This window comes from Melozone crissalis, unplaced genomic scaffold, assembly GCF_028551555.1.
Source record: "Melozone crissalis strain CALT ecotype California unplaced genomic scaffold, PUWL_Pcris_2 ptg000045l_1, whole genome shotgun sequence".
In the NCBI taxonomy this organism is placed as follows: Eukaryota; Metazoa; Chordata; class Aves; order Passeriformes; family Passerellidae; genus Melozone; species Melozone crissalis.
This window is the reverse complement of record NW_026535823.1, coordinates 29,038,627-29,063,877: the sequence shown is the minus strand read 5'-3', so window position 1 is coordinate 29,063,877 and position 25,251 is coordinate 29,038,627. Positions and strand designations below refer to the sequence as shown.

The 25,251-nt window shown below is 44.5% G+C and overlaps 1 protein-coding gene across 1 annotated transcript; it reads right to left on the bottom strand.

Annotated features, from left to right (window-relative positions):
* Positions 1–1,826: 1,826 nt before the first annotated feature.
* On the bottom strand, positions 1,827–23,390 carry C8A (complement C8 alpha chain). Its single transcript, XM_054286188.1, has 11 exons — positions 23,284–23,390; positions 21,177–21,273; positions 20,088–20,232; positions 18,243–18,387; positions 15,818–16,007; positions 13,755–13,955; positions 12,216–12,456; positions 7,805–7,933; positions 7,040–7,197; positions 4,821–5,043; positions 1,827–1,978 (listed from the first exon to the last, which is right to left on the bottom strand). The coding sequence occupies exons 1-11, from the start codon at positions 23,388–23,390 to the stop codon at positions 1,827–1,829; spliced, it is 1,788 nt and encodes a 595-aa protein (XP_054142163.1).
* Positions 23,391–25,251: the final 1,861 nt, after the last annotated feature.

Below are 25,251 nucleotides of genomic sequence, written 5' to 3'. Positions count from 1 at the left end.
GATCTTTCTGTTCATTAATTTCTCCCCTCTGGTCAAAAAAGAAGCATACTTGGTTTTCTGACTGAGGTGACTTTGTACTCATTTACTTGCAGGCATTTTCCTGAGTGCTAAGAAGTCGATGTAAAGGTAAGAATTGCTTGTGATCCAAACTGGTCCTTGGTGTAAGAGCCCTGTCTCATGTTCCCACATAACCAGGCAGCCCAATGCCAAAGAAAATTCATTAAATCACCTGTTGTGATCCTACATTTCACATTTCTTTGGATGTCCAAGTCACACTGATCCACGGAGGCTTCATGCTGCTGCATTTCCTAACACAGAAGACACCAAATTCAAACCCTTGGGAGCAAATTCCTCTCTGGGTGAACAGCTCCTTCACCTGGAATAGCAAGGTTGGCCCAAAAGGCCACAGCTTTGCCCCCCAGCAAAGGGATTTTTTCACAGAACAATCCATCTCAGGGGTTGAGACAGCATGGTTTGTTGTTTCCAGCCCCTAGTTTCATTTACAAGCAAAAAAAATAGTGGTGAAAAAATTGGCCGTTGGCAAACATGCCCACAAAAGAAAATATGGGGCCAGGTCTTCAGGTGCCATAAATCAGCTGCAGTGAAGGGGCAACACTGATTTACATCAGCTGAGTGTCAGCCTGTAAATCCCCACTGACACACAGTTGAAAAACAAGCATTTCCAAGCACCTGAGCAATTTCTTTCACTAAACCACCATTCCTTTCTGCTCTCCCTCTCCATTCAAATGCCTACAGAAGGGCTGCTTTGTGCCTTGAGGTTTTGGTGCTGTTGTTGTTCATAATGCCTGATTCCTTCTCAGGGCTTTTTTTTTCCCCCTTCTCCCCCTGCAATGAAAAGCTCAGTAAAATGAAGTGCCATTGGCCTCCCGTCCATCCCAGGTTTTTGTGGCAGTTCATTAAGAACAGGGAGCTGCAGGCTCTCTCCCTGCTCTCTGGACACAGTTCAATACTGTGTGCATTCTTGTGCTGAGATTTACGTCTCACGTTCAAAAAAGCCCCTTAAATCAAGCAGCCTGTTAGCATCTTCTCAGGCTCTGTGTGCCTGGGAGATAAAATGCCTGCGTGCTAATAGTCAATTCATCACTGATCTTACAGGGGAAAAGCCTTTGCTTGTGTGGGAACATCCTCTGCCCAACGGTTGCCTTCGAGCCTCTCTATTTATTGCTTTGTTTATTTATTTATTTATTTAAAATTCCTCATCAGCTTGGGCTTGCATTCTGCAAGGATGCTTCAGCATCTTTAGGCTGAAGCCTTCTCCATGCAGAGCAGCATATGGCTTTGCTGCCAAGGCAGCCCTGGCCAATATGCTGGACTTACAGATCTGACAGTGCCAACTCACAAAAGTTTCGTGGTACATATGTCAATACCAACTGCATGGATGGTGAGCTTTTCCTGTGTTTCCCAAAGGAAAATATATAAACTCCCTGGGAGTCAAGCTCAGTTGTGTAAACACTCACAGTGAATTTATTTCGTGACACGCTGCAGCCCGGTGGTCACCCAGCAGCTCCACCTCCTTTGGGTGGGTTCTGTGCCATCTCCTGTGCTGCAGCAGGGGTGCTGGGCACTGGTGGGGCAAAACCATCACATCTGATGGGGCAAAACCGTCTCATCTGATGGAGGTCCCACCACATCTAGTGGGGCAAAACCACGGGAGCACTTGGTCAGGTTTCACACGGTGAATCCAGCCAATGCAGAACCGCGTCCCCGGTCAATGATTCCTCCCAGGGGTTAATTCCATCACACTCCTGGAGTATTTCTGGCCCAGCTCAGGTTCCAAGGTTCCCCATGGCAGGCACGTTGTGCTCTCAGCAGGCTCTGCTCTGGAGATCCCTGCCAGCACAGGGCTGCCCACCGTGCTGCGGGGCAGGGTTGGAGCAGTGCCGGCTGCGCCGCGCCGTCCCCGCCTGGCACGGGGACCAGCCCGACCAGCAGCTCCAGCGCCCGTCCGTCTCACCACCTGGGACACGCAGAGAGAAAGGGAAAAAATAAACAAAAAAAAAGGGATTTCAGGTCTGGCTGAAGCTTCTCTGGATATGGACTCCCTGCTCTATGGCAGCCAGGCCCTGTCTGTTGAGATCAAGGCGCTTTGAAGCCAGAGGAGATGAATCAGCATCACCCCAAACTGTAGCTATGATATTTTCTGAAAAATCCTTTCCTCAGGATTTTTTCTCCTGAGAAGTTGAGAGGCCTCAGGAGAAAATGTAAACAATGATTATCTGCTGCTGTGGAATGCAACAGGTGCATCTGTGATTGGTCTCATGTTGGATGTTTGTAATTAATGGCCAATCACAGTCAGCTGGCTCGGACTTTCTGTCCGAGACACAAGCATTTGTTATCATTCTTCTTCTTCTATTCTTAGCTAGCCTTCTGATGAAATCCTTTTTTCTATTCTTTTAGTATAGTTTTAATATAATATATGTCATAAAATAATAAATCAGCCTTCTGAAACACGGAGTCAACATTCTTGTCTCTTCCCTCATCCTAAGGCCCCTGTGAACACCATCACACCAAACACCAACAGCTCTTTCTTGTGCATCTCATCTGAAACCCTCTGGTTTTCCTTTCCCAAAACACAGCTCACAGCTCTCTCTGCAGCAACTTCCTGCCTCTGACCAAGGCACAGGGACAGAAGTCCCCTAAAGCTGTGGGGATGTTGTGGAAAGTCCCTTTGGAGATGGGTCATTTCAAAGCTTTTTCATTACAGTACAGACTGAGTTGTCAGGAGTGGTCGATACTATGGATTATGGTGGTGCTCCTGAATGATGGGAATGCTTGATGGCTGTCATTTACTGTCGTTTTTTATTTACTCATCTGGCCTTCAAGCCTGGCTTGGGCACTTTATTAATCCAGACAGTGCAAATGGATGTGTGTGCTCTTACTTAGTGCTGGCTGGGAAGCTGAGTTTTCCATCTGCTGGAACATTGTGCTTTTAAAAAACAAAATTAGTTTGGTCTTAAATTAGTTTTGCTACTGAAAATTTGAAATTAAAAATTGCCCATGAGTTTAGAAGTGTGCCTGTCCCCACTGTTGCTGAAATCAAGGGGTACAGGGCTGGCTGGTCTAGTGCTCTGCTTTGGTGGCAGGTCCTGGGCTTCCCAAACAAATTCCTGAGATTTGGAGACTACTTAAAGAACCTGAGCTTTTAAAAAAAAAAACACTTTGCAGTCACTGAAGCAAAGATTGGCATTCAGCCTCACAAACCATCTCCCCAGCTCTGCTCCAACTCCCTGTCTCATCACAGCTTTGATTTCCCACTGGTGAGACCCCAGTGATGAGCCCACGGTTGGAGGCCTGGAGCTCTGCCTGGTGGAACTGCTCTGAAGATGGATTTTTCTGCCAGCTTCATGTGCTGAGATTTAGAATTTTTTTTTCTTTTTTGTCATCATGAATCAGGACAAAAATATCCAGAGAGAGCTGCAACTTTTTTTGGAAATGAAAGAGCCTGTTCCGACCCTGGCTTTTTTTGCTACCCACTTAACTTTTTAGGATAGTATAGAAAGTGACAAAGAAAACATAAATATAAGCCTGTCACTTTGGAAAAACATATTTTTTTCACCCCAAAATAGACACTCTAGTCAAAATGCATCCCAGGAAGGGGTGGGAAATCTGGCAATGTAAAAAATCTAGCAGTTTTTTACTAAAACAGCTTTTTTGATGGTGAGTTGTGTGAGCAGTTCCTTCACCTGAGCCTTTCCCCTTCCCTCCCTGCCTGCTGAGGTTTGTGCTCTCCCCCTTGGAGCACCCATCCTTAGTGGAATGCCACAAGCCCTCCAGAGGCTTGATTTAATCCAGCAATTAAATTTATTATTACTATCTCTATTTATAGTAATAACAAATTACAGAATGGTTTGGATTGGATGGGAACATCTCATTCCAGCCCCTCTGCCATGGGCAGGGACACCTTCCACTATCCCAGGCTGCTCCAACCCTTTCCAACCTGACCTTGGACACTGCCTGCAATGGGACAACCTATGCCAGGGCCTCACCACTAACACAGGGAAGATCTTTTTCATATCCAACCTAACTCTGCTCTTTTTCAATTTAAACCCATTCCCCCATCCCCTGAGCTGTTTGACATAACCTGTCAGAACTCAGTATATTCCTCTGGGTGTCCAGAGTTGTCAAGGGACTCCTCTGGGGGGCTCGGAGACCCTGGCACACAGCCCAGAACACATGGGGATTTGATTATGACCCCTGGAGCAAGTTGCCAGCTTTGTATGAGGACCTGTAAGTCACAGAGGTTTAAATGGTATAATAATAAAATTATCACAGGGTGAAAATGTAGATTTTAGGACTTTTGGTATGGGGGTTATGGGGACAAGATGGAGGAGGAACTTGAGCGTGTTCAGCCTTTCTTCTTCTTGTTCTCCATTTTCTGCTGTGATGTTGGCACTTTGGGATTGGTTTAGAGTAGAAGTGCACTGTCTAACATAGGTGATATGTATTGGGAATTAAGTGTAAATACGTTATACGGAGTTTGTCGTATAAAAAGACAACACCACCCTGAGGGCAGTCAGAGCGCCTATGGCTGCCTGGCTGAGCAGATCTCGGATGGGCAGAAAGAAAATTTTATAGATAAGAATTAATAAACAACTTCAAGAGCAAAAACTGAAGAGCTCTGACTCGTTCTGCAGCCGCGCGGGCCGAAACAGAGACATCCTGCACATCTCGGGGCTGCAATTAACGACCAGCTACCCAAGATAACCCAGCCACAAAACACAGAAGGGATTGACATGTGGATGCCAGGAGCTGTCGGTTTAGCCATGTGGAGAGGCAAATCCACCCCTTTGGGCTCTCACCTGGGCGCTGGGTGTGCTGGCAGGCGGCTCCTCGGTCCCCAGGGCGGCAGTGGCAGGAGCAGCTGTCCCCCAGCAGCACGGGCTCCCCGTTGTTGAGGCAGGGCCTGCAGCGACAGGGGCTGAATTCCTGCAGGAACTCACCCAGAGCCCTCCTCAGGTGCTGCTCCTTGCTCTTCATGTGGCCGAGGTTGCTCCTGCGCAGGATTTCGTGGATGGGCTGCAGCTGCAGGGATGGAGATGGATGGCATGAGAACAATTTCAGCTGGGCATCGACTGGGATGCTGTGACATTGCTGGATAAATTCAGGACTCGGGGAAAAACTCATTTGTCTTCCTCGACAGCTGCATGTGCATCATGCAAATGTGGTGCTGCCCCAGTGAGGAGCCACTGTTCCAAAACCTTCCTCATCTTGGGGGTTTGTGTGGGATTGGCTTTTCTGGACATGCTTTGGGGTTTTAGTAGGGATTGGAATGATAAATTAAAACACCCCAGTAAGCCCATTTTTTGGACTGATTTCTTAGTGCTGTCACAGTCCCTGAGATTCTTGCATGCTTTTTGCCTTTTTGAAGAAAATGTTTTGGTAAGAGCTTTGGACCGAGGGCATCATCAAAATTTATTACCATCCTATCCCTTGCAGTGGCCAGATTGTGAAATACCCAGTAAATGCTGAGAATGAGGAATTTAGCTTATATATCTTTTGCCCTTTGATGTAGTGAAATAATACTGTCATCTACAGCTTTGGGAATGTAACTCGCTCATCATATTTTCCAGCGGCAAGATCCAGTTCCTATATACCAGTCAGCAAAAATAGTCCAGTCTGGGCAGCAATTATAACTTGCCCGACTGAATATTAATATTCAATGAGTATTAAAGCTAAAAACTTGGGACTGTGTGAGGACACTTATTTACATTTGTCCATTGATGCTCCTGGGCAAATGCTCCCTGTCTAGGGCAGGAATTTGTTCCAGGGAAGAGCTGGGTGTCAGCTCTGTGAGAGTGATTTGGGGGGAGGATCAGGATCAGCTGGGCTTTGGGAAGAGCTCTTGGGCAAATTTGCACAAGCCTGTTTGACAAACTGAGGGGACTGCAGATAAGAGCTGCTGGAGCGGCCCCTCTGGTTGCAGGGAGCTCTGGAGAGGTCAGTGCATGGTTTACTGGAAAATAGAAAGGTCAGAGCATGGTTTACTGGAAAACTGCAAGAAATCTTGCCCAGAGTTAATGGGAACTTGTGCAAAAAGGTGAATAACCTGCAGCTGGAACTGGAAGCATTTCTCTGTTATCAGATCTTTCTGCTGCTGCCCAGGAAGGTTTGCACAGTCCTTCTTGCCCTGCCAATAACACAGATAATTCCCAAATCCATTTTCCCTTCTCCCACTCTCTGTCAGAGCTTTCAGATCTGCTTTCAAATGAAGACAAGAGGGATAGAAATGGCATCATGTCCCTGCCATGACAGAGATCCTTCCCTCACACTCCCGAGCTTCTCCTCTGGTGATCTTGGCATCTTGGGGTACTTGTGGTCCTGCTGACCACAGCTGAGGAGTTGTGGCCACCCCCTCGTGCCTCTGCCAGCTCAACCCTGGATTATTTATTTGTAGGATCACTCTTTTCTGTCCCTTTCCATCCCCTCTGCTTGCACCCATCGCCTCCCCCTCAGAAGCCCTATAAGATGCTTCACTGATCTTCCCATTTTATGGGGCATCCAGTGAAACAAAAGGGAAAATAGAGCCCTGCTGATTTTTATGGCCACAGACCCTTTTTTTAGAGTGTGGAGAAAGACAGGATCCACCTGACAAAGTAGCCAGGAGCTCCCTGCTCAGAGAACTCCTGGAGGAGGGCTGTCTTTGCAGAGCTTTTGCTGGGTAACAAAACACCTTCCCCAGCCCCCTGTGAGTGCCCTGCTCATACAGGAGGGTGGACAGCATCAGGGAGAATACCAGGGATGAATACAACTGCAATTCATTGTGAAGCTGTTGGGGAACACGTCAGAAACTTAACCTGGCGCTAATCCAGCATTAAGCTCCTTGTCTGTCTCCCTGTGGATGCAGTCAGTGGGAGATGTACTCCCCATTGTGAAATGAATAAGAGGTTACCAGATCAGTGGCCCATTACATTTAATCTTGTTCTGTGATGGGATCACAATAAAAATACGAAATGATCTGCTCGACTACACTTTCATTCCTTAGAGCAGCAGAGTTTCTTCAACTGCAGAAAAGCCTTACCTGGAAATCAATAACAGCAGGATTATATTTTAATGACCTGCCCCAGTGACGATACATTTGGCCATCCCAACTCTTCAGGAGCCCTCCACTGGAACTGGTATCTCCCCCTCTAATCCGGGGAATAATATCTTCCACAACTGCACTGTGGCTCCCAGCATCTGCAGAGTGGAATTGCACAGGTATTATTCAGCTGCTGTTTCCACAAAAAAAGGCTGCAGAAACTGCTCAGTGGAGGGGAGATCAATTGTGCTGTCAGGGGCTGCCTCCCAGGATCGATGTGAGCTCAGTGCTCCCTGCTTGTGGGGTGAGCCCTGCCACCTTATCACAGGGTGACAACTTGAGCATTCCAAATCCTCTAAGCTGATAACACCTGAACTCCTCCAGCCTTGGTTTCTGGGCAGGACGTGGGCAATAGGTCACACTGTCTATAGCTCATTAGGAAATGTACAAATCTGGGGGTTCCTACACTCTTCGAGTACTTTTTAGAGTCAATTCTGACTCAGTCTGCCACTGCTGTGGACTGCAGCCTCCTAGCCACCCCACAGCCTCTGTTTCTAATCCAGATATATTGCTACATTAATTCCTGCTCTTTTAAGAGGGATCAATACTCCTGGAGACATGAACCCAAAATTTCTGTGGTCCCACCCTGTCTGGGGGATGGCACCAGAGCTCCCTTCCTCACACCTTGTGTGACCCTACACAAATCTCTGTGCCCAAAACAAGTGACCCAAGGAGCCTCAGGAGACCCCAGCCCTGCTGCTGTACCAGTATTCAGGAATCCTTTCTGCTTGCAGTCAGAGTGTTTCAGGGTTACACCCAGATCCAGGTTCTCCTTGCTGGCTGTAATGCCAAGGGACAGCCCAACACAGGCACTTATCTGCTCCATGCTGATGGCTGCAAAGCAGAAAGCAGACAGGTAAATTCAGTGGCTCGTGCTTTTCATTTTCCTGCTTCTCTTTTCTATCATTGAAGAAAAGATTTAGTTACTTTCATGGCATGTATTTTGAAGTCAAAGGGTATTTTGGGCAGAAGACAGTGGAAAACCCCAATATTTTATTGGGGTATATTGCACCTATCATATATTAAGTGCAAAAATATTTTCCTTAGAAAATATTAGAAGAAAGTAAAAATCTTAAGGCTTCAGGCACCATTTGATCTATGTATTTAACAACAAACTTTGGTTTTTTTTCACAGAATAACTCATAACTAAAGCCAGGAACAGCAGCTGAAATCAATAGATCCTCACTAATTTTCCTAAATTCAGGATCTGAATTTAGGAAATCAGATCATTAATGGTTAAAAATTAGATAAGTTTAGGAATCTGATCATTAATGGGTTAAGCAGCACCTTAGGAAAGGTGTGCGTGTGCTGAGAGCTGCCAGAGCTTTCCTGCCTGCTGCTGCCAGCACCACCACCACATACATCATGAAAATATGTAACTGGAGAGCCATGAAGCAACTGCAGAGGGGAGAAGGGAACTAATGAGGTGGTTTCACTAAGGTAAGCAATGTGCATATTTCATACAGCCTGGTTTTATGTAAGCACTTGAGTGTACTGCAAATATGAGGCCGTCCTCTTTAGTAGTTAAAAAGTCCATTGATTTCAGTAAATGCAGGTATTGTAAGTAACAGGTAACTTTTATATTGCTCTTTTTTGTCAAGAGGACCTTAAAGTGTTTTCCAAAGAAGCCTGGTGATGCATAGGGTGGTTTTGAAAGAGGTCAGTGGGGTTTGTGTGTTGTGGTTTGATGGTCTGAAGTTGAAACCTGTGTCCAAGTGCCACCCTGGAGCACTGTGTGCTGAACAGCCTCCCCTCAGCACTGGGGAGCAGGGCCTTGCCTTGTTGTGTTTAAAATATTGCCCAAACACTCATGGCTCTGTTTTTGTGGGATTATGGAGTGGTGTGGGTTAAAAAGGACCTTTAAGGTCCATCTGGTCCAGCCTCTCTCCCTCATGGACAGGGACATTTTCAATTGCACAAGTTTGTTCAGATCCCCATCCAACCTGCCCTTGAATGTGTCTGGGGATGGGGCATCCACCACCTCTACAGGCAACAGTGTTTCACCAAACTCATTGTAAAACATGACTTCTTTAATCTACATTGGCCCTCTTAGTTTAAAACCATCCCACCTTGTCCTGTGACAACAGGCCCTGATTAAAACCTGTCTTTGTAATGTCTTTTAAGCACTGGAAGGTTGCAGTGAGGTCTCACTGAAGACTGGATAAGAAAAATCCAGGCTGAAAAACATAAATTCCCTCAGCCTTTTCTCATGGGAGAGGTTCCCCACTCCTCTAATCAGTTTTGTGGCCTTCTCTGGACTTGTCCCACCAGTTCTGTGTCTGCTGCGCTGGGGATCCCAGATGCAACACTGCACATGGGGCCTCACCAGAGGGGCAGAATCCCCTTCCACCACCTGCACGTGGCCTTGCTGGACCTCATGAGGTTCCCAAGGGCCCAGAGCTTTTCCAGGTCCCTCTGGGATGTCACCTGCAAGCTTGTTCCCATCTGCCCACCCTACAGGAGAGGCTCACTGGGACACAGATCTGCTCCTCGGCCTGGTGGATCCAAACCCTGCTCAGGAACTCAGCATCCTGAGAAAGGGCCTGCAAACTGGTGAGACCTGAAACACACTCTAGACCTGAATTGGGAACTGCATCCCACTGCAAAACTGGGCCCTTGAGAAAGATTAAATGTGTAGCACTCAATTACTTGTACTAAACTGTTCAACAGTTGTAAACACAGTGGGTAAAGTTCACTCACCCAAAGCAGCATGAGTGATTGCTTATCTTGGTGCTGGAGTGCCATAAAATTAAACTTGAGGAACACCCTGATTAATTGATTTGCCATGGTTCCTGTTGAGTAATTATGTTCAGCGAGGGGCTGTCGATACCATTCGCCATTGGTCGTGGCGAGATCGAGTCTTGATAAATGAAAAGTGGTTATCACTGCAAAAGGGTGGCCTCAGTAAATATTAGTGCTTGAGGGGGGAGCCCTGATAGGGTTTTTTTTTGTTTTATATGATATAATTTGCGATAGTTAAATGTGCTCGAGTGATAAGATTTACTGCTGCATTTTGAATTAATCAGAATATATGAAGACTCTTTCTAATTTACTCTGCGCATAATGTTCCTCCCATAAATGTTCTTGTAATGTGTGAACACATTATACTGTTTTCTGCTAAATAATAGAACCATAACAATCTATTTTAAAAACAAGTAATGAAAAATATTGATGGCAGAGCAACGAGGGACCTCGCTCTGACATATGTATTTATTTCACTCATGACCACATCCATATAAGCCCTTGCAGCCTGAAAGCTGGGAATGGGTCTGGCAGAAAAACTGGAGCCCTGAGCTCTGCACTGAGCTGTGGATACCTAAACACAGGAGGTGATTTCATTTTCAAAATTCAGGTTTCCTAAATGCTCAAAGTCCGAGCCAGATGCTCAGTGACCGCCTAAGCTGTGTCTCATTTAGGGAGGACTCAGCCAAGTGATCTTTTTCCTGAATTTGTGCTTTAGTCACTGGTCTATTAAAAAATGAATATTCTGTGTTCCAGAGCCTTTAGCAAGCAGCCTGGTGGGCTGGGTGGGCCCTGAGGATGCAGTGGTTGACCTAAAGCAGCCCTGTGGGGGCTCAGTGATGCATCTGCAGAGCTTCAGACTCATCTTAGGAAGCTCTGATTTTAAGACTTGAGCACTTGTATCCTGATCCTAACCATTCCTCAGGGAAGGAGGATAATCCTCTTGCAAACACAGCCTCCAAGCATGGCTGTGATCAACATTAGAGAAATCAGGGCTTTTTTTGCTAAATGCTTTCAGACAGTGGCATATCAGGCACTGCAGGTGGGTCCTTCTGGGTCAGCACTGTGTGACACAGAGCACTGCTGGCTTTGTAAGGGTGGACTTTCTGGCAGAGGCAGGATTAGATGAAAATTACAGAATGGTGCTGCATTAGAATGAAAATTGCATCTCTACTGGGGTGCATTTTTGTCTTTTGCTGGACTTCTGTATCCTTCTTTCCTAAGATAAGGCATCTCTTAGCAGTAAATCTCCTTGCATACACAGCAAGCACAAGATAAAGTGAAATAATAGCCTGCCTCCACATGCTCTTGATTAATTCTTCCTCTGAAATTGGCAGTCTGCTTCCTGAAGACTTGCTTGCCAAGACCTTGTTCACTTTTATATCACTCACCCTTCAAAGTGAAGGAGTAATTTGAAGAGGCATCATGTTTCCAAACATTGGAGGTTCAGGAACTTGATGAAAATTCTCTCAATCAGTAATTTCTTGTGGAAAAATTGGCATGGTTAATGTGCAATATGGAGTGCATAGTTATCCTAATGCTGATGTGGCCCAACCATTTCAGACCAGAGGCAGAATCTGGGGCAGAACCATGAAAATTATTGAAATTACTGAAATTACAGTAATTTGCACCTGTTGTCCAAGATCACAATTTCCTTCTTCATCAGTGTCTGGCCTGGAGTTACCAAGGCAGTGGCACCCTCAGCACAGCAGAATGATGGCCCTTAGGGAAAATGGGATCTATTGCCTTGTTGACGCCTTTACAAAAGCTGTCAACCTGGTTATTGAGCTAAAATCCCATGTTATTGTTCTGTATCCCATGTTTTTGATTAGGAAAAATGTTACATTTTTGGCTTGCTAGCAATGGCAATTCTCAGGCTCTCGGCGTCTGCAGTGGGTGTTTTGTCTAACTGAGATTTAGAGGTAGGGCCCTCCAGCCTCATACACTCCAATTTGTTGAGAACTGGAGCTAACAGGGGTCTGTTAATCTCCAGATGTGGCACTAAGCAGAGTGAAGTGGCAGAGCTATTGCTGAGTGCAGTGCAGTATTTCCACTGGGGCCCTTGCTATGACCGGCTGAAATGTGAGAGGGCTGATTTGCTGAGTTCTGGGTGGCTCTGCAGCCTTCAAGATTTCATGGTGAGCAAAGATGACAAGAAATAGGAGAAGATTAGCAAGAAATGGAGAAAATGATGCTCAGGTTCCTTCCTTAATGACCAAACCCTCACCCAGGCACTTCTGAAATCAAAGCAGGAACCACATTTGGTGACACTCAAGCTAATCCCAAGCCACATGGTCAGTAGTGCCACCAGACTGGAAATACCAGGTTTAAAGCAGAAAGCTGAGAACAGAGGATATATTTTGATTTTTCTGACCTTTTCTTCGCATCTCGTCCTTATTGATGACAAGGATGTACTCAAAGACACCACCCATGGTTCCAGATGTCATGAAGTGGGTGCCATAGTCATTGATGAATTTGGCATACATGCCATAGTTGTAGGTGTCTGGGAGCTCCTGCAGGGAGAGCAGCACATCTTCATCCAAAACTATGTTGTCCCTTCTCATCTTGAAGCGGGCTGTCTGCACCTTGGTCACAGCTCTAATGAACCCAACCTCCTGCAGGTAAAGGAGAGAGGAGCTGCAGTCAACATGAATTTAAACAAGTGAATTTCTAGGCTTTAGACTTGCGGGGGAAAGCCTGAGTCTCTCACTGTCTCTCACTGTGTGCATGAAAACAAGCCTGATTTAAATGAAATCATGGTAATTCTCTTCTTAAAGTCTCTTTCTGATTTGCTGTGGAGGTGGAGGGCCTTGGGAGGTTGGATAATATGGGGGTTTTATTGATGTGTGAATCTGATCAGAGTTGGGCTCCACATGATTCCCCTCCATTCTCCATTTCTGCAATTTCTTTTTCCTGTTTCCTTTCCATACTGTTTATTCCCTTTTTGCTTTTTTCACAAACTCAATGAGTAGCAAAGCACAAGGGTCAAGGCCAGCCCATCAGAGGGGAGATTCCTTGGCCAGAAAGATGCTGATGGAGGAGTAATTTCCTGGATATACCACCAGCTCCAAGGCTCCACCTCTGTTTTTGCCATTGCTTTGCACAAGTCTCCCCTGCAACACGAGCAGCCCTTTAAATGATTCCTCCAATAACTGATCATCATTTAGCTGCAAACATCATGTGAGTCTGGACAAGGGCACAGTAAATACTATAATGGTACTCATTTCAAACAGCTTTTAAGGGCATTTTAACTCAGAACACCATCAAAGTAATTCTTCTTTATTGTTTTCTGTCAGCTGCCTGGAGAGAAGTGGAGATAGGGCACGGTAAATGTGGGAAATACCAGCACTCATGTTATTAGATTGGAAAGAGGTCATCCCTGCCAGTCCATGATGCAAGCCCTCTGTGAGAAGTACACCCTATTATCAGGTGCTATTTTTTTCAGCGTGGTATTTTAACCTCCTGTTAAAAGTAGCCCATTTCCCCGTCATGAGGCAACTCGTATTAATTTGAGCAAGATATATTTGCTACTAGAGATCATTCCTTGAGGATAATTGTTTTGATCAGCATCTTGATATTCCCTCCTCCCTCATTGTCACTTTCAAGCATTTTTTTATTTATGTGCTCAGTGTAGCCATGAAACAGGATGGGGTGAGATGACATGTGCCGTGGCACTCCGTAATTCAATTTTATTCCCACTCCCTGTTTGCTGAAACATACCAAGAACAGCAAACAGGATTCCTAACGATCATACATTTGCAATTACATGAACAAATTAAGGTACAATTACCCTGTGTTAAAAAATGCAATTGAGAGAATAAACTGACATAAGTTACAGCCAGACCATGCCATGCACAGATGATGCGACTGGAGCAGATGCATCACTGATCTGCTTGGTTTGGTTTTTTTTTACCTTTGCATCATATTGTGTGAAATTCTTCAGGGATCCTTTGCCACCTGATAAAGTGAGGCCTAGGTTTAGCATGACATCTGAACTTCCAGGCCCAATTCCAATGGTGAAGCCTGTTGTTTTGGATTTATCACTTTTAAGGGCATCAAGCAGGTCCTTTGAATCGTCGTAAAACTCAAAAGCAAACCCAGAATCAGCATGAGCCTAAAATGAAAGGAGCAGACATTAATTTTTCAGGGACTTCCCCTCCTTTTTAATCTCTATTTCTTGAAAGAATACCACTGTTAAAGCCCATGATGCTCCTGACAGCACCAGCACTGACTTCAGTGAGTGTGGAATAAGGAATTAAGTCCCGTGCCATTTCATTTGGAAATATGTGAGAGACGTGGATAAAGCCAAGCATTTTGCTTCTTCCATCTCCAAGCAGGGGAAAGGTCTGTGTTTAGCCACTCAAAGCCAGAGTTGGTAATGGTAGCTATTAAGACAGCCTGACACTTCTCATTATAAAACCTTCCTTCCAGTTCCTTACAACTCTGCCAAATCCTAATGATTTGGACTGATTTTTTTTCCTCTCTCCAGCCTGCTTCTGGATGAATTTATTTAGGAAAAGAAAAATTCAACATCAATTTACAATGGCAAGGCTAGAAAACAAACATTGTTTTGCCTGTGTTTTAGAGAAGTGACCTTTTCCTTGACAGCTCTGCTTTGCTGGCACGTGGAATCGAGCAGCTCTGCTGAGCCTGAGCTCTGTCATTTGCCAGCTCTGTAAAAAGCCAGCCCCAGTGTTCAAACTGGGGACTAAGGGACTCTGCCTGCTGGGAGGGCATGAAAACTACTTGCATTGAATAATATTTCCCAGGAATAATGTGTTTTCATTCATTCATGTCAAAAAATACTATAAATGTTTAACAGCATGGCCAGGGCACCCACTTAGGATGTGGGAGACCCAAAATGAATCCTTGCTCTGCTTGGATCAGTGTCCAACATCAGACATGACCTTATGGACTGGAGGTGTTGTGACCCCTGGTGATGGGCATAAATCAGAATTCTGATTTATGCCCCTTGTAGACTTAAAATGCTTTCAAAGATTGAACCAACAGCATTGTTACCATTTTACACATGGCCAGCTCAGTCACTAGAGAGGCAAAAGGATGTGCAAGCTCTACAGCTCATTAATAGCAGAATTTAGAGAAAAATTAGCAGAATTTTTAGAAAAATTTAGACATCTCACTTGGCTCTGCCTGGGCCAGAGGAAGCAGTGGGGATGCCTGGGTGATATAGCACGTGCATTGCTTGAGGCACCATAAACCAACATTTACACATCGAGTGCCTGCTGGGGTACCTTAAAAACAACTGGATATGGAATGTACCTGATATCTTTGTGGGAAGTTGTTGGAACCCAGGAAATTCCTCTGGCTGCCCTGGAGGACTCGAGACCCTGCCAAGAGGGCTAAGAGACCTCGGCACAGAGCCCAAGGCCCCTGTGTCTTTGATCTTGACCCATGGAGAAAATTACCAAGTTTTATATAAAGAATTACAAGTCAAGAAAGTTTAAGTAGAATGGTAATGAATTTATCACAGGGTGAAAATGTAGAATTTTGGGGTTTTTAGAATGAGGGGTTCAGGAGGCAAGATGGAGGAATCCTGGTGTGTCCAACATTTCTCCTTCTTCTTCTTGGCCTCCATCTTCTAATGTGATGTTGGCACTTTTGGATTGGTTTAGAGGAAAAACTAGCTGTCTAACATCGGTGATAGGTATTAGGAAGTAATTGTAAATAATGTACACATAGTTTTTAGTATGAAAAGATAATACCACCCTGAGGGTGGTCAGAGTGCCTCTGAACGGACCTCGGCAGCACAGAGAAAGAATTTTATAGATAAGAAACAATAAACAACCTTGAGAACAAGAATAGAAGAGTTCTGACTCCTTCAAGCACCAGGCTGGGAAAAGAGACTTTCTAACACATCTTGGAGTCATTCTGACCAGCAGAAATCCCAAGAGGAAGTCTGGCTGTTTTGCTGAGGAATTGCTGCTAAATTTGGCCTCCTGCAGACCAGGAACTCACCAGGAACTGGTACAGATGGAGGTTGTAGGGCTTGCGGAAATACTTCTCATCATCGCCGTAGTGCAGGCGCTCGCAGGCGGCGTCGTAGCGCAGCTCCCGCCACTCCCCGTTGTACACGTACTCACAGAACCCTCCAAAATACCCCGGGTCATAAATGTTCTGCCTCCCTTCCTCTGTCAGGATGTTGTACCTTGGAGAGAGGAATGTGAAAAGTGCACTTTACATGGCTCTACGCAGATATTTACCACATCTATTTTGTTGTATTGGTTAGTAGCGCTGTATTAACATTTTAACAGTATGTAAATGTAAATGTAGTTTTGTACTTAATAGGTAACTTTTGTAGTTAATAGGTAGTTTTGTAGTTAAAATAGGTAACTTTTGTAGTTAAAATAGGAAGTATGTATGTGGGATATTTTTTTTAAGAAAGGAATTAGGTACTTGCACCAGATAGCAGCCATTGGACACCTAAATGTTTCAGAGAAAGAGAATTTATTGCTCTCTCATCAGAAGAAATGAACTTCTTCCTGCCTTGCTCATTCCTGAAGACACCGTCAGGGTTAAGAGGAAGAAGTTGACACTGACAAGACTGAATCCTTTGTTTGAATGGAATTTATGCATCATGTATGAGATGCATGAAGATTCAACAGGCTATTGCTTTTAAGGGTTAATCCTCTGTTAATGTGTGTCCTTTTCTGGGCTTATTTTGCCCAGAAAAAGGTACCTGGACTTCCATAACTCTTTATTTCTATTGTCTCATATTGTCCTAATCCAAACTGTCCAAATTATTATTACTCTAATTACATTACTAGTTTTATAACCATTTTATTACTGTTAAACTTAAAAAAAAATAAAAAACAAGTGATGGGCGCTTTTCACAAGGAATTTATCCATCAGTCTGATTTTATTGCCTTGGTCTCTGTCACAGGTTCTCCTGTCACTGATACCCCCACCACCAGGTTATCCATCCTCAGGTCTCCTGAGGAATTGGAATAGAGCTTAAGGCTGGGCTGGGTTTGTTATCTCCTTGCTGTCTCCTTCCCAAAGCTACCAGGAGGCAAACAGCCATTTTATTTCCAAGGCATTCCTTTGGGCTCACATGCAATAAATGGAAGAAATCAGTGAAGTTGCCCAGCCCCTCCCAGCAAGCACAGCTATGAAAGTCCCAAAGTCCTGGAATTCCTCCAGGTTCCTCTTGAGCCTAATGCATCTCATTGTCACAAAGTGCTTCCTGGCATTCTCTGCAATTATTTTCTGTCTTAATTTAATCTCTTTCTTTTTAATAATGGTCCCGTTTCTCAGGGTAGTTAACACCCTCCCTAGACATGAAGCCTGTGCTTTGCCAAGTCTGTCACTTATTATTTCCTTATTCCTCCTTCTTCCTGCTCTCCAGCCCTCACAGCTGCTGCCCTCTGAAATCCCTCCTATTACTTAGTATTCCATGTAATTGCATGGCCCAAAGTGAAAGCTTTATTCAAACTAGCAGCAGCACTGCTCTTCTCAACAGGGAACCATCTTTAGGACTAAGATAGCAAATGCCACTGCTTTTGTGTGTTCTGTAGGAGAAACACTCCAGAGAGCAGAATTAAACAGGGTTCTCAGTGGTAATTAATGCATGCCTTGTAAAACTTTTGATGGACCCTCCCAGGCCCTGGGCCAGGGTGACATTTATCTCACGGACCCCAGAGAGTGTTGGATTGAGCTGATGGGGAAGTTACACAATGGCTGGCTCCATCCTCATCCTGCAGCCCATGTTCATAAAATCCTGGAATGGTTTGGGCTGGGAGGGACCTTCAAGATCATCTCATCCCAATCCTCTACCACAGACAGGGCTGTGTTCTCCAAGGGAAACTGGGCTTGGTTAAAATACAAGGTTTTCAACAGAAGTGTCACAGTCACAATTTGTTTTTCAGTTTCATTTGATTCTGGATTTCTCTTTTTCCTGTATTACCTAATCAAAATTTGAAACTGAGCAGGGAAACACTTTTCGTTGATAGGAGTATTTACATATACTCATGTGGAGCTCAGGCTCTCTGCCTTGAATCTGTGCTCTGAAGTCCTAAATCCTGGAGCTAAATCTCCTTAATGGTGAATGCCAGCAGGGTTCTGCATCTCCAAAGTCTGCTGTTTGCTTTAGTCTCTTACTTTTAACAACTGGAGAAAGCTGTGAGATAACTGGGATCTATTTTTTCAGGAGTATAAAAGGGCATCACAAGTACTGTGGTCAGGCAATAGATCTGAGATGGAGGATTGAAATAAAAGGTGGAATGAACCTTCATTGCCACCCATGGTCACTTGGGACAGCACCTCCCCTTTGGGTACAGCCCCCTATCAATTAATGGATCACTGCTATCACTAAGGAAGAGCAATATAAGAAACATAATCCTGTTTTGATTGCAAGAGGAGCAGCTATTGATTAACTACTCACCCTTGGACTATTTTTTCCACCCCTGGGATTGGGAACAGATGTTCACAAGGGCTTTCAATATCTTCATCCTCACAATTATCCTCATCAGAGCCATCTCTGCAGTCCCAGTCTCCGTTGCACACGAGATGCCGTTGAATGCAGCGCCCTAAAGTGCACAGATGCAGGCGGTGGCTTATCCCCCCTCCAGAAATCCTGGCTGGCAGCTTGCATTGATTGGGCTGTTTTTCACCCACATCTCAAGGCCACAAGAAGTCATGCTGCGTGTTAAGCGCAGTGTAATTCCATGGGGAATTGGCTTTTCCAAGCTTCTGGGACCTAAACACAGCACAGTGTCCAAGCTGGCCACTCCCATGGGCTTCTGTCAGGTGGGAATCAAGGAGAGATCACCTCCCTGCCCTGACTTTATATTTTCTAAAATTACACTCTTGGAAAGCTGCTGTAGGAATAGCTTTACCCCTTGGCTTAAGGAACTACATCTTATTAAAGTGGAAGGTTTCCTCTTCCCATCACAGGAGGCATTTGGGGGGGTTTATTGCAATAATTAATTGCAAGAATGGGTATTTGGAGGAAAGGCAATGTGGAAGGGTTTTTGCTTCTGGGAGCGTGGAGAAAGCCTTGAGGAGGGCACTGGCACTGCTTAATTTACCCCAGTGCAGTGATGATAACCTGCTTCAGCTGATAAGCTGGTCACAGAGCTGGCCTGTGGCTCCAAATTTTGATCGAATTTTCATTAAATGCTCAGGAAGGAAGTTTGAGCCATTTGTGTAGAAACAAAAACCTGTCAAGGCTAGTCAAACTTTCAGAGAACAGCCGTTTTATATCCTGATCCTCAGAGCTGGAGGTGGCTAAAAATAACTAAATCACCCCAACAGATTGCTGGTTGGATTGATGATTGAACTCTGTCTCTAGCAGGGGAGAACGTGGTGTGCTGTGGGAGCGGAGGGGAGTGTGAGCACACAGCACAGCACTTAGAGCAGAATATTCCTACTCTCTTTGTTCCACTGAAACATTCACATTCTCCATGCCACACAGCCTTCTCTTCTACCCAAATCTGAGTGCAGCAGGGATGGATTTCTGTAAAAGTGGGGGGAAACAACACTGAAGAGGGGAAATTCCCTGCTTTCTCTTGTACTGGTTCACACTCCTGCTGCCGGGGGCAGGGGACTGATACCCCCAATGTCAGAACTCAGCACATCCCTTCGGGTGTCCAGAGTTGCCAAGGAACCCTGCCTCAGAGACCCTGGCATGCAGCCCAGAATACCTGGGGATTTGATTATGACCCCCGGAGCAAGTTACCAGCCTTTTATGAGGACCTGAAAGTCACAGAGGTTTAAATGGTATAATAATAAAATTATCACAGGGTGAAAATGTAGATTTTAGGATTTTTGGTATGGTGGTTATGGGGACAAGATGGAGGAACTTGGGCGTGTCCAGCCTTTCTCCTTCTTCTTCTTGTTCTCCATTTTCTGCAGTGATGCTGGCACTTTGGGATTGGTTTAGAGTAGAAGTGCACTGTCTAACATAGGTGATAGGTATTGGAAATTAAGTGTAAATATGTTATATGTAGTTTGTGGTATAAAAAGACAACACCACCCTGAGGGCGGTCAGAGTGCCTGTGGCTGCCTTGCTGAGCAGACCTTGGCTGGGCAGAAAGAAAATTTTATAGATAAGAATTAATAAACAACTTCAAGACCAAAACCTGAAGAGTCCAGACTCGTTCTTCGGATGCACGGGCTGAAACAGAGACATCCTGCACATCTGGGGGCATCAATTAACAACCAACTACCCGAGACCCCAGGAAGGACCAAAACCTCTTAGTCAGGGGTTTGTGCCTGGGTCACTCACCTGTTTCCTTGCACTGGAAGTCCTGCCCACACCCTGGTGGCCCTGAGCAGGGTGTCTCAGCTCGGCAGGCTTGCTCATCCCAGAGGTGCCCAGCGCAGCGTCGCCCTCCGAACTCTGCCGGCCGCTCCAGCCGCCGGTACCGGTGCTGCAGGGACACAGCCACGTGTGTGACCCACAGACATCCCCTCCACAGGCCACAATGCAATCATTTAAACAGCTATTCATGTTAAAACTATAATTTTCAATAGGTATTCCTAATTTATGTGTGTGTGTGGCTTGAAGACTTTGTGTGTGATAAAGGCAGGAGGGTCAGCAGAGAGTTGAGAGATCAGGTTTGCCTGGAGTTCGTACGTGTGAACTTAGAATGGCTGTTTAAAAATATCTCTGTTTTATACCTTGGAAAAATATGGCATTTTTCCAGCTGCATATGCTTTGTCCTGCAGTGCACCAGGCTCAGATGGACACAGACACTAATTACAACACTGATCCTGCAACATTTCTGATGGATTATTAATGAGAATTGCTGCTCTTTAAACTAGGAAGGGGGGGGAAAATAAAGGGAGAAAAGCCATATTATTTACTGATAATATATTGTCTATAAGCACAGGAACAAAAAGGCAGGGATAAGATAAACTCAGTAGAAAGCAGAATTATGTCAGGTATGTGAAAATAAATTCTCAAACTATGAAGACATATGTGAAATGTTATAAAAATATGAGAACAGGAGCTGATGCATGAAGGCTGCTTCTAATTTCTTTTCGCTGGACTATTTGCATTAGGAATCAGGGGATAATTAATTAAATCTGAGACAGAAAAGGAAGAAAGTCTTGGCCAAGTATTCTGGCCTGATTCTTCCACCACTTGCCTTGATTTTGCTTTTCCTGTTCTGCTGCCTCCAATGAATTTATTCCCCAGTTTACACCAGGGTAAATAAGAGCCTCTCTAGCAGAGGAGCATTTCCATCATATTTGGATGAGTTTACTGGCTGCTTCAGAATGATGAATATGTATAATATATATAATTAATGTGTGTACATCCTCATCACAGACACATCTGAAGATAAATGAATACATTACAGCGGATCCTTACTTTTTTCTCTTGGCAAGGGAAGCAATCAGTCCATCCTGACCACTGGCTCAGCTGACAGTCAACAGGAGCTGGAGAATTAACATCTCTGCTGCTTCTTCTAGGGAGGGGAAGAAAGAGTGCTCTAAGGTCTTTGAAGCTGTGTTTTGAGAGGGGCTGAAGGCTGGAAGGGGGAAAATTTTCTCAGTGAGTGTGTTTTTCCACCAGGAAACTGGTTTGTAGGAAATGGGAAGCATCCCAAGATGTCCCATCCAAGCATTCGCCATCAGAATTGAGCCAGTGCAGCAGCTGGGGATTTTGTCTTGGGATTCCTGCTCTCCCAAGACATCTTTGTCCTTTCCAACAGGTAGATTGCTATGATATATATATATATATATTTATGTGACCAATCATCCTGAGTAAACAGAAGGAATGTCCTGAAGAGACAGGTTTTAGAGGAAAGCTAATTTTTTTGCCTTTCTTTTCAGAAGCACATCACAATCTCCAGGAGTAGGGATGTTTATCACTCCTGAGCCTGTTTTGAGGTCACTTTCTTTACACCCATGTGGGCTTATGGTCGGGATTTTTCCTGGTGTGAAATCAGACCCTGCTTTCCATGGTCTTTGTGGAGAGCTGGGAATTGTTAGAGCACCAACAGTGCTGAGAGAACAAGGTGCAAAGGACCTTGACTAAGAAATTTGTTGGTTGAGTATTTCTAAAGCCAAACACACAAATTCTGAGGAGAAGAAAAAAACAAGAGGAATATTTTGAAAGGAGAAAAGTATGGTATGGTATTGTAGTGGCTCTTGGGTCAGACTCTCTGCACATACTCTGAATATCACTACACAACAACCAGAAAACACTTCTCCTGCCTCCCAGCCCAGCCACTATAATCTCTAGTTCTGCCTCTACTCTAAACCTTCATTTGTGTGAGCCATTTCTTTGTCTTGAGGAGCAACCTGTGCCATGCAAACACAACCCTGCGTTTGCCACAGCCTTCAAACCATTTTAAAGGTTTATTCCGAGTCAGAACATTATTACTTTTATTATTATTTTGGTGATTAACTAATGAGCAGTCTGTTTTGCTTACAAGACTGCAGTCCAAAGAGAAATATTGATAATAAGCAGAGGTGTGGAGCTCATGGGGGATTCATCAGAGGCTGGGCAAAAGAGATTTACTGAACAAGTAAGGGAGCCTGTGGGTGCAGATCCTGTGTGAGGTGAAAACCCAGAGCCTGCAGGAACCCAGGGCTGGAGGACATGCAGGTATTGATGCCTTTTTGCTGTGACAGGAGGATTTGTGGGCTGCATCCTTCAGCATTTCCCAAAGTACTTAATTGGCTCACCTTCGATTGGATTTTACATTTACCTCTTCATTAGTCTGCCTTGTTTGATAAGTTCATCAAACATCAAAAATCTTGTCTTTGTTCATTTTCAAAAGGGATTATCGGAATAAGCCTTCATAATTAAGTGTATCACTGCCACAGTTTTTTCCTTTCTGCCTTCTCCTTGTCTCCATGTTCCAATTATCACTGATACCTTTTTTTGATCCTCCTAAATCATATTTGCCTTTACAACAAGCTTGAAATTAATAGCTGTAGAAAAAATCCTCCATCCATTTTCCTATCATGACACTGTAGCTTTAGAAAAAATGTAACTTGTTTATTCTTTTCCTTCAAAGCCCAGTGACACTTGGATAGGTTAATAATATTGTTCATGGGGAAAAAAAAAACCTGAGGAATGAGGATCTGGCTTGGACTGAAAACTGGGTTATTCACATGCACTTGTTAGCTTCGTGTTTTCAAGTGTAAAATAATTAGAATGCAAAAGAATATGAAAAATATTAACTCATAAATCATCCTGTGTAGAGAATTCATTTCAAGTGCCCAAACCCAGCCTGCTAATTTTGGTAAGGAAGTTTAAGAAGGCTTAATAGTCATCTGTAAAAGGAAAATCATTGTGCAAACAGTTCCTTTAAGAAAGAATTATGATGCTTGGGCTTTGGACAGCTGCCAATTTTTAATTTTTTTTTTCCCTGGTAGCTTTGTGCACATGCCTCAAGTCAAACTGATGGGCTGATTGATGTGCTGGTAATTCCTGCATGGAAAAGAGGGGAAGGGACCAGACTTACCTGTGGGAAGGCAGTGCCTGGAGCTCCCTGCACGCCTGGGCTGGTGTCAAAGCCAGTGAGCACACAGTCAGGATCCAGGCACAGAGCTGAGCCAGGCCCCACCACATTGCTCTGCCATACGTGGATGTCTGCTGCAGATCAGCTGCAAAACAAAGCTTTCAACTTTTCAGGACTGCTGGAAGGAGCATGGAGCCCACCAGGCTCCAAAATGCTGCAGTAAATCATTGACAGCAGCACAGATCCAACCACAAAGAATCAGGACACATCCCAGAGGCCTTTGCCCTTTTGGAAACAAATTCCCAGTTTTCTGGCAAGGAAATATATTGAACTGTGCAACTGTTTCCACATTAAAGTCAATCAATCCTATTGCAGCAGTGTGATTCCTACCCAGCCTGCTCCCTCCTTTTAATTTGAAGGAGGAGGAAACTCGTGTTATTTCCCACTGTGACTTCCCTGTAATTTTGATGTGTCTGGTTGCTGACCAGGGAAAAGCTTCCCAGTACAGCAAATTGGACATTAGCACAAAATTGTGTTATGAGGAGTGTGTACCTTGCAGATACATGAAGGAAATGTCAGTTCAGCTTCCTCCCTTCGCCAGCCCCACGAGGCTGTTTCCACCTCTAAAGCTGATGTGAGTGATCACCTGGCTTTAGGATGGCCCTGCACAGCCACTGCAATGTGAAAATCAAATTCCTTGTTTTCTAAAGTGTTTTTGGGGGAGAGAAACGTCCCCTACATGTGAAATTTTTGTGGACACCTTGTGCAAACCCATCTCCTCATGGTGGCTCTAATGCTTTTAGCTGGGTGGAATCTTAGTGGATGTGCACAAGTGTAGGAAAGCAATACTACAGAAAGCAAGAACACCACAGGATACTTATTTTTAAGATAATAGTCACCAGGTAACAATATTTAGTTCTGTTGTGTAAGAAGAAAATAAAAATGGCCATGGGAAAGACACTTGATCACAGCCCAAGCTGCCTCATTGTCACCATGATATTTTCTGAAAAATCCCTTCACCGAGATTTCTTTTCCTAGGAAGCTTCAGCTTCTCCTTGTTTTGCTGCTTTGGAATGTGATTTGGAGATTGTTTATCCAGCCTGTGAATTGTTTTAATGTAATGACCAATCATGGTCCAGCTGTGTCGACGCTCTGAGGAGTCACGGGTTTTTCTTTATCATTCTTGTTAAGCCTTCTGATGTCTCCTTTTCCTTTCTTTAGTATAGTTTTAGTATAGCATTCTTTATTATAAGATCATAAAATAATACATCAGCCTTCTGAGAACTTGGAGTCAGATTCTCATCTCTCACCTTGTCCTGGGGACCCTCAAAAACACCACAGCCTCACAGCTGTTTCTTCAAGATTTCACAGCCTCCAAAATGCCCCTAAGAGCCCTGTGCAGGCACAAAAATGCACCAGGAATCTGTATCTTCATTAGCTATCAGTTAAAAAAAGAGTAAGAGATCTATGAGGATTTGTGTGTTCAAACAAGTGTCTGTTTCCCCCTGCTTTTTCTTCTGCATAAGCAGCCTGAGATGCTTTGTGTATAAATGAAGTGTTCCCAGCAGACAGCTGGAAGTTTGAACCTCAATAAATTCAAGGGAAAGTGTAATTATTGTAGGAAAGTCTGGTCTTGGGCTATTATGGCTGTTAAATAGACAGTGAATTGTCCTGTGTCCACAAAAGGCTGGGCTGGAAGTGTCATTTTGTGTATTTCCCAAATCAATTGCAAAGCTCATTTCAATGGCTGGTATTGTAAATTATCAAAATGAAAGGACCTCTTAGCAAGTTATTTTCATGTAATTAAAGTTCAGAGTGACCCTGGGGTTTGTCTTTGCTAAGAAATGTAGCACAGGGGGTAAACTCAGTGTTGAAATGAAATGAGCAGTGCCCTTGTGTGACCTTGGGGAATACCTTAATGCAATCCTTTACCTACTAATGCACTGCAGATGGGCTCAGGAAGTCCTTCTC

Bases quoted from the DNA above. Each gene is read 5' to 3' on its own strand.
- C8A (XM_054286188.1), bottom strand. From the start codon at position 23,390: ATGTGGTGGGGCCTGGCTCAGCTCTGTGCCTGGATCCTGACTGTGTGC. The intron at 21,274-23,283 runs GTAAGTCTGGTC...TCCCCTCCCTAG, and splicing joins CAGGCACTGCCTTCCCACAG to AAGAAGCAGCAGAGATGTTA. The intron at 13,956-15,817 runs GTGAGTTCCTGG...CTTTCATTTTAG, and splicing joins TCCATCTGTACCAGTTCCTG to GCTCATGCTGATTCTGGGTT.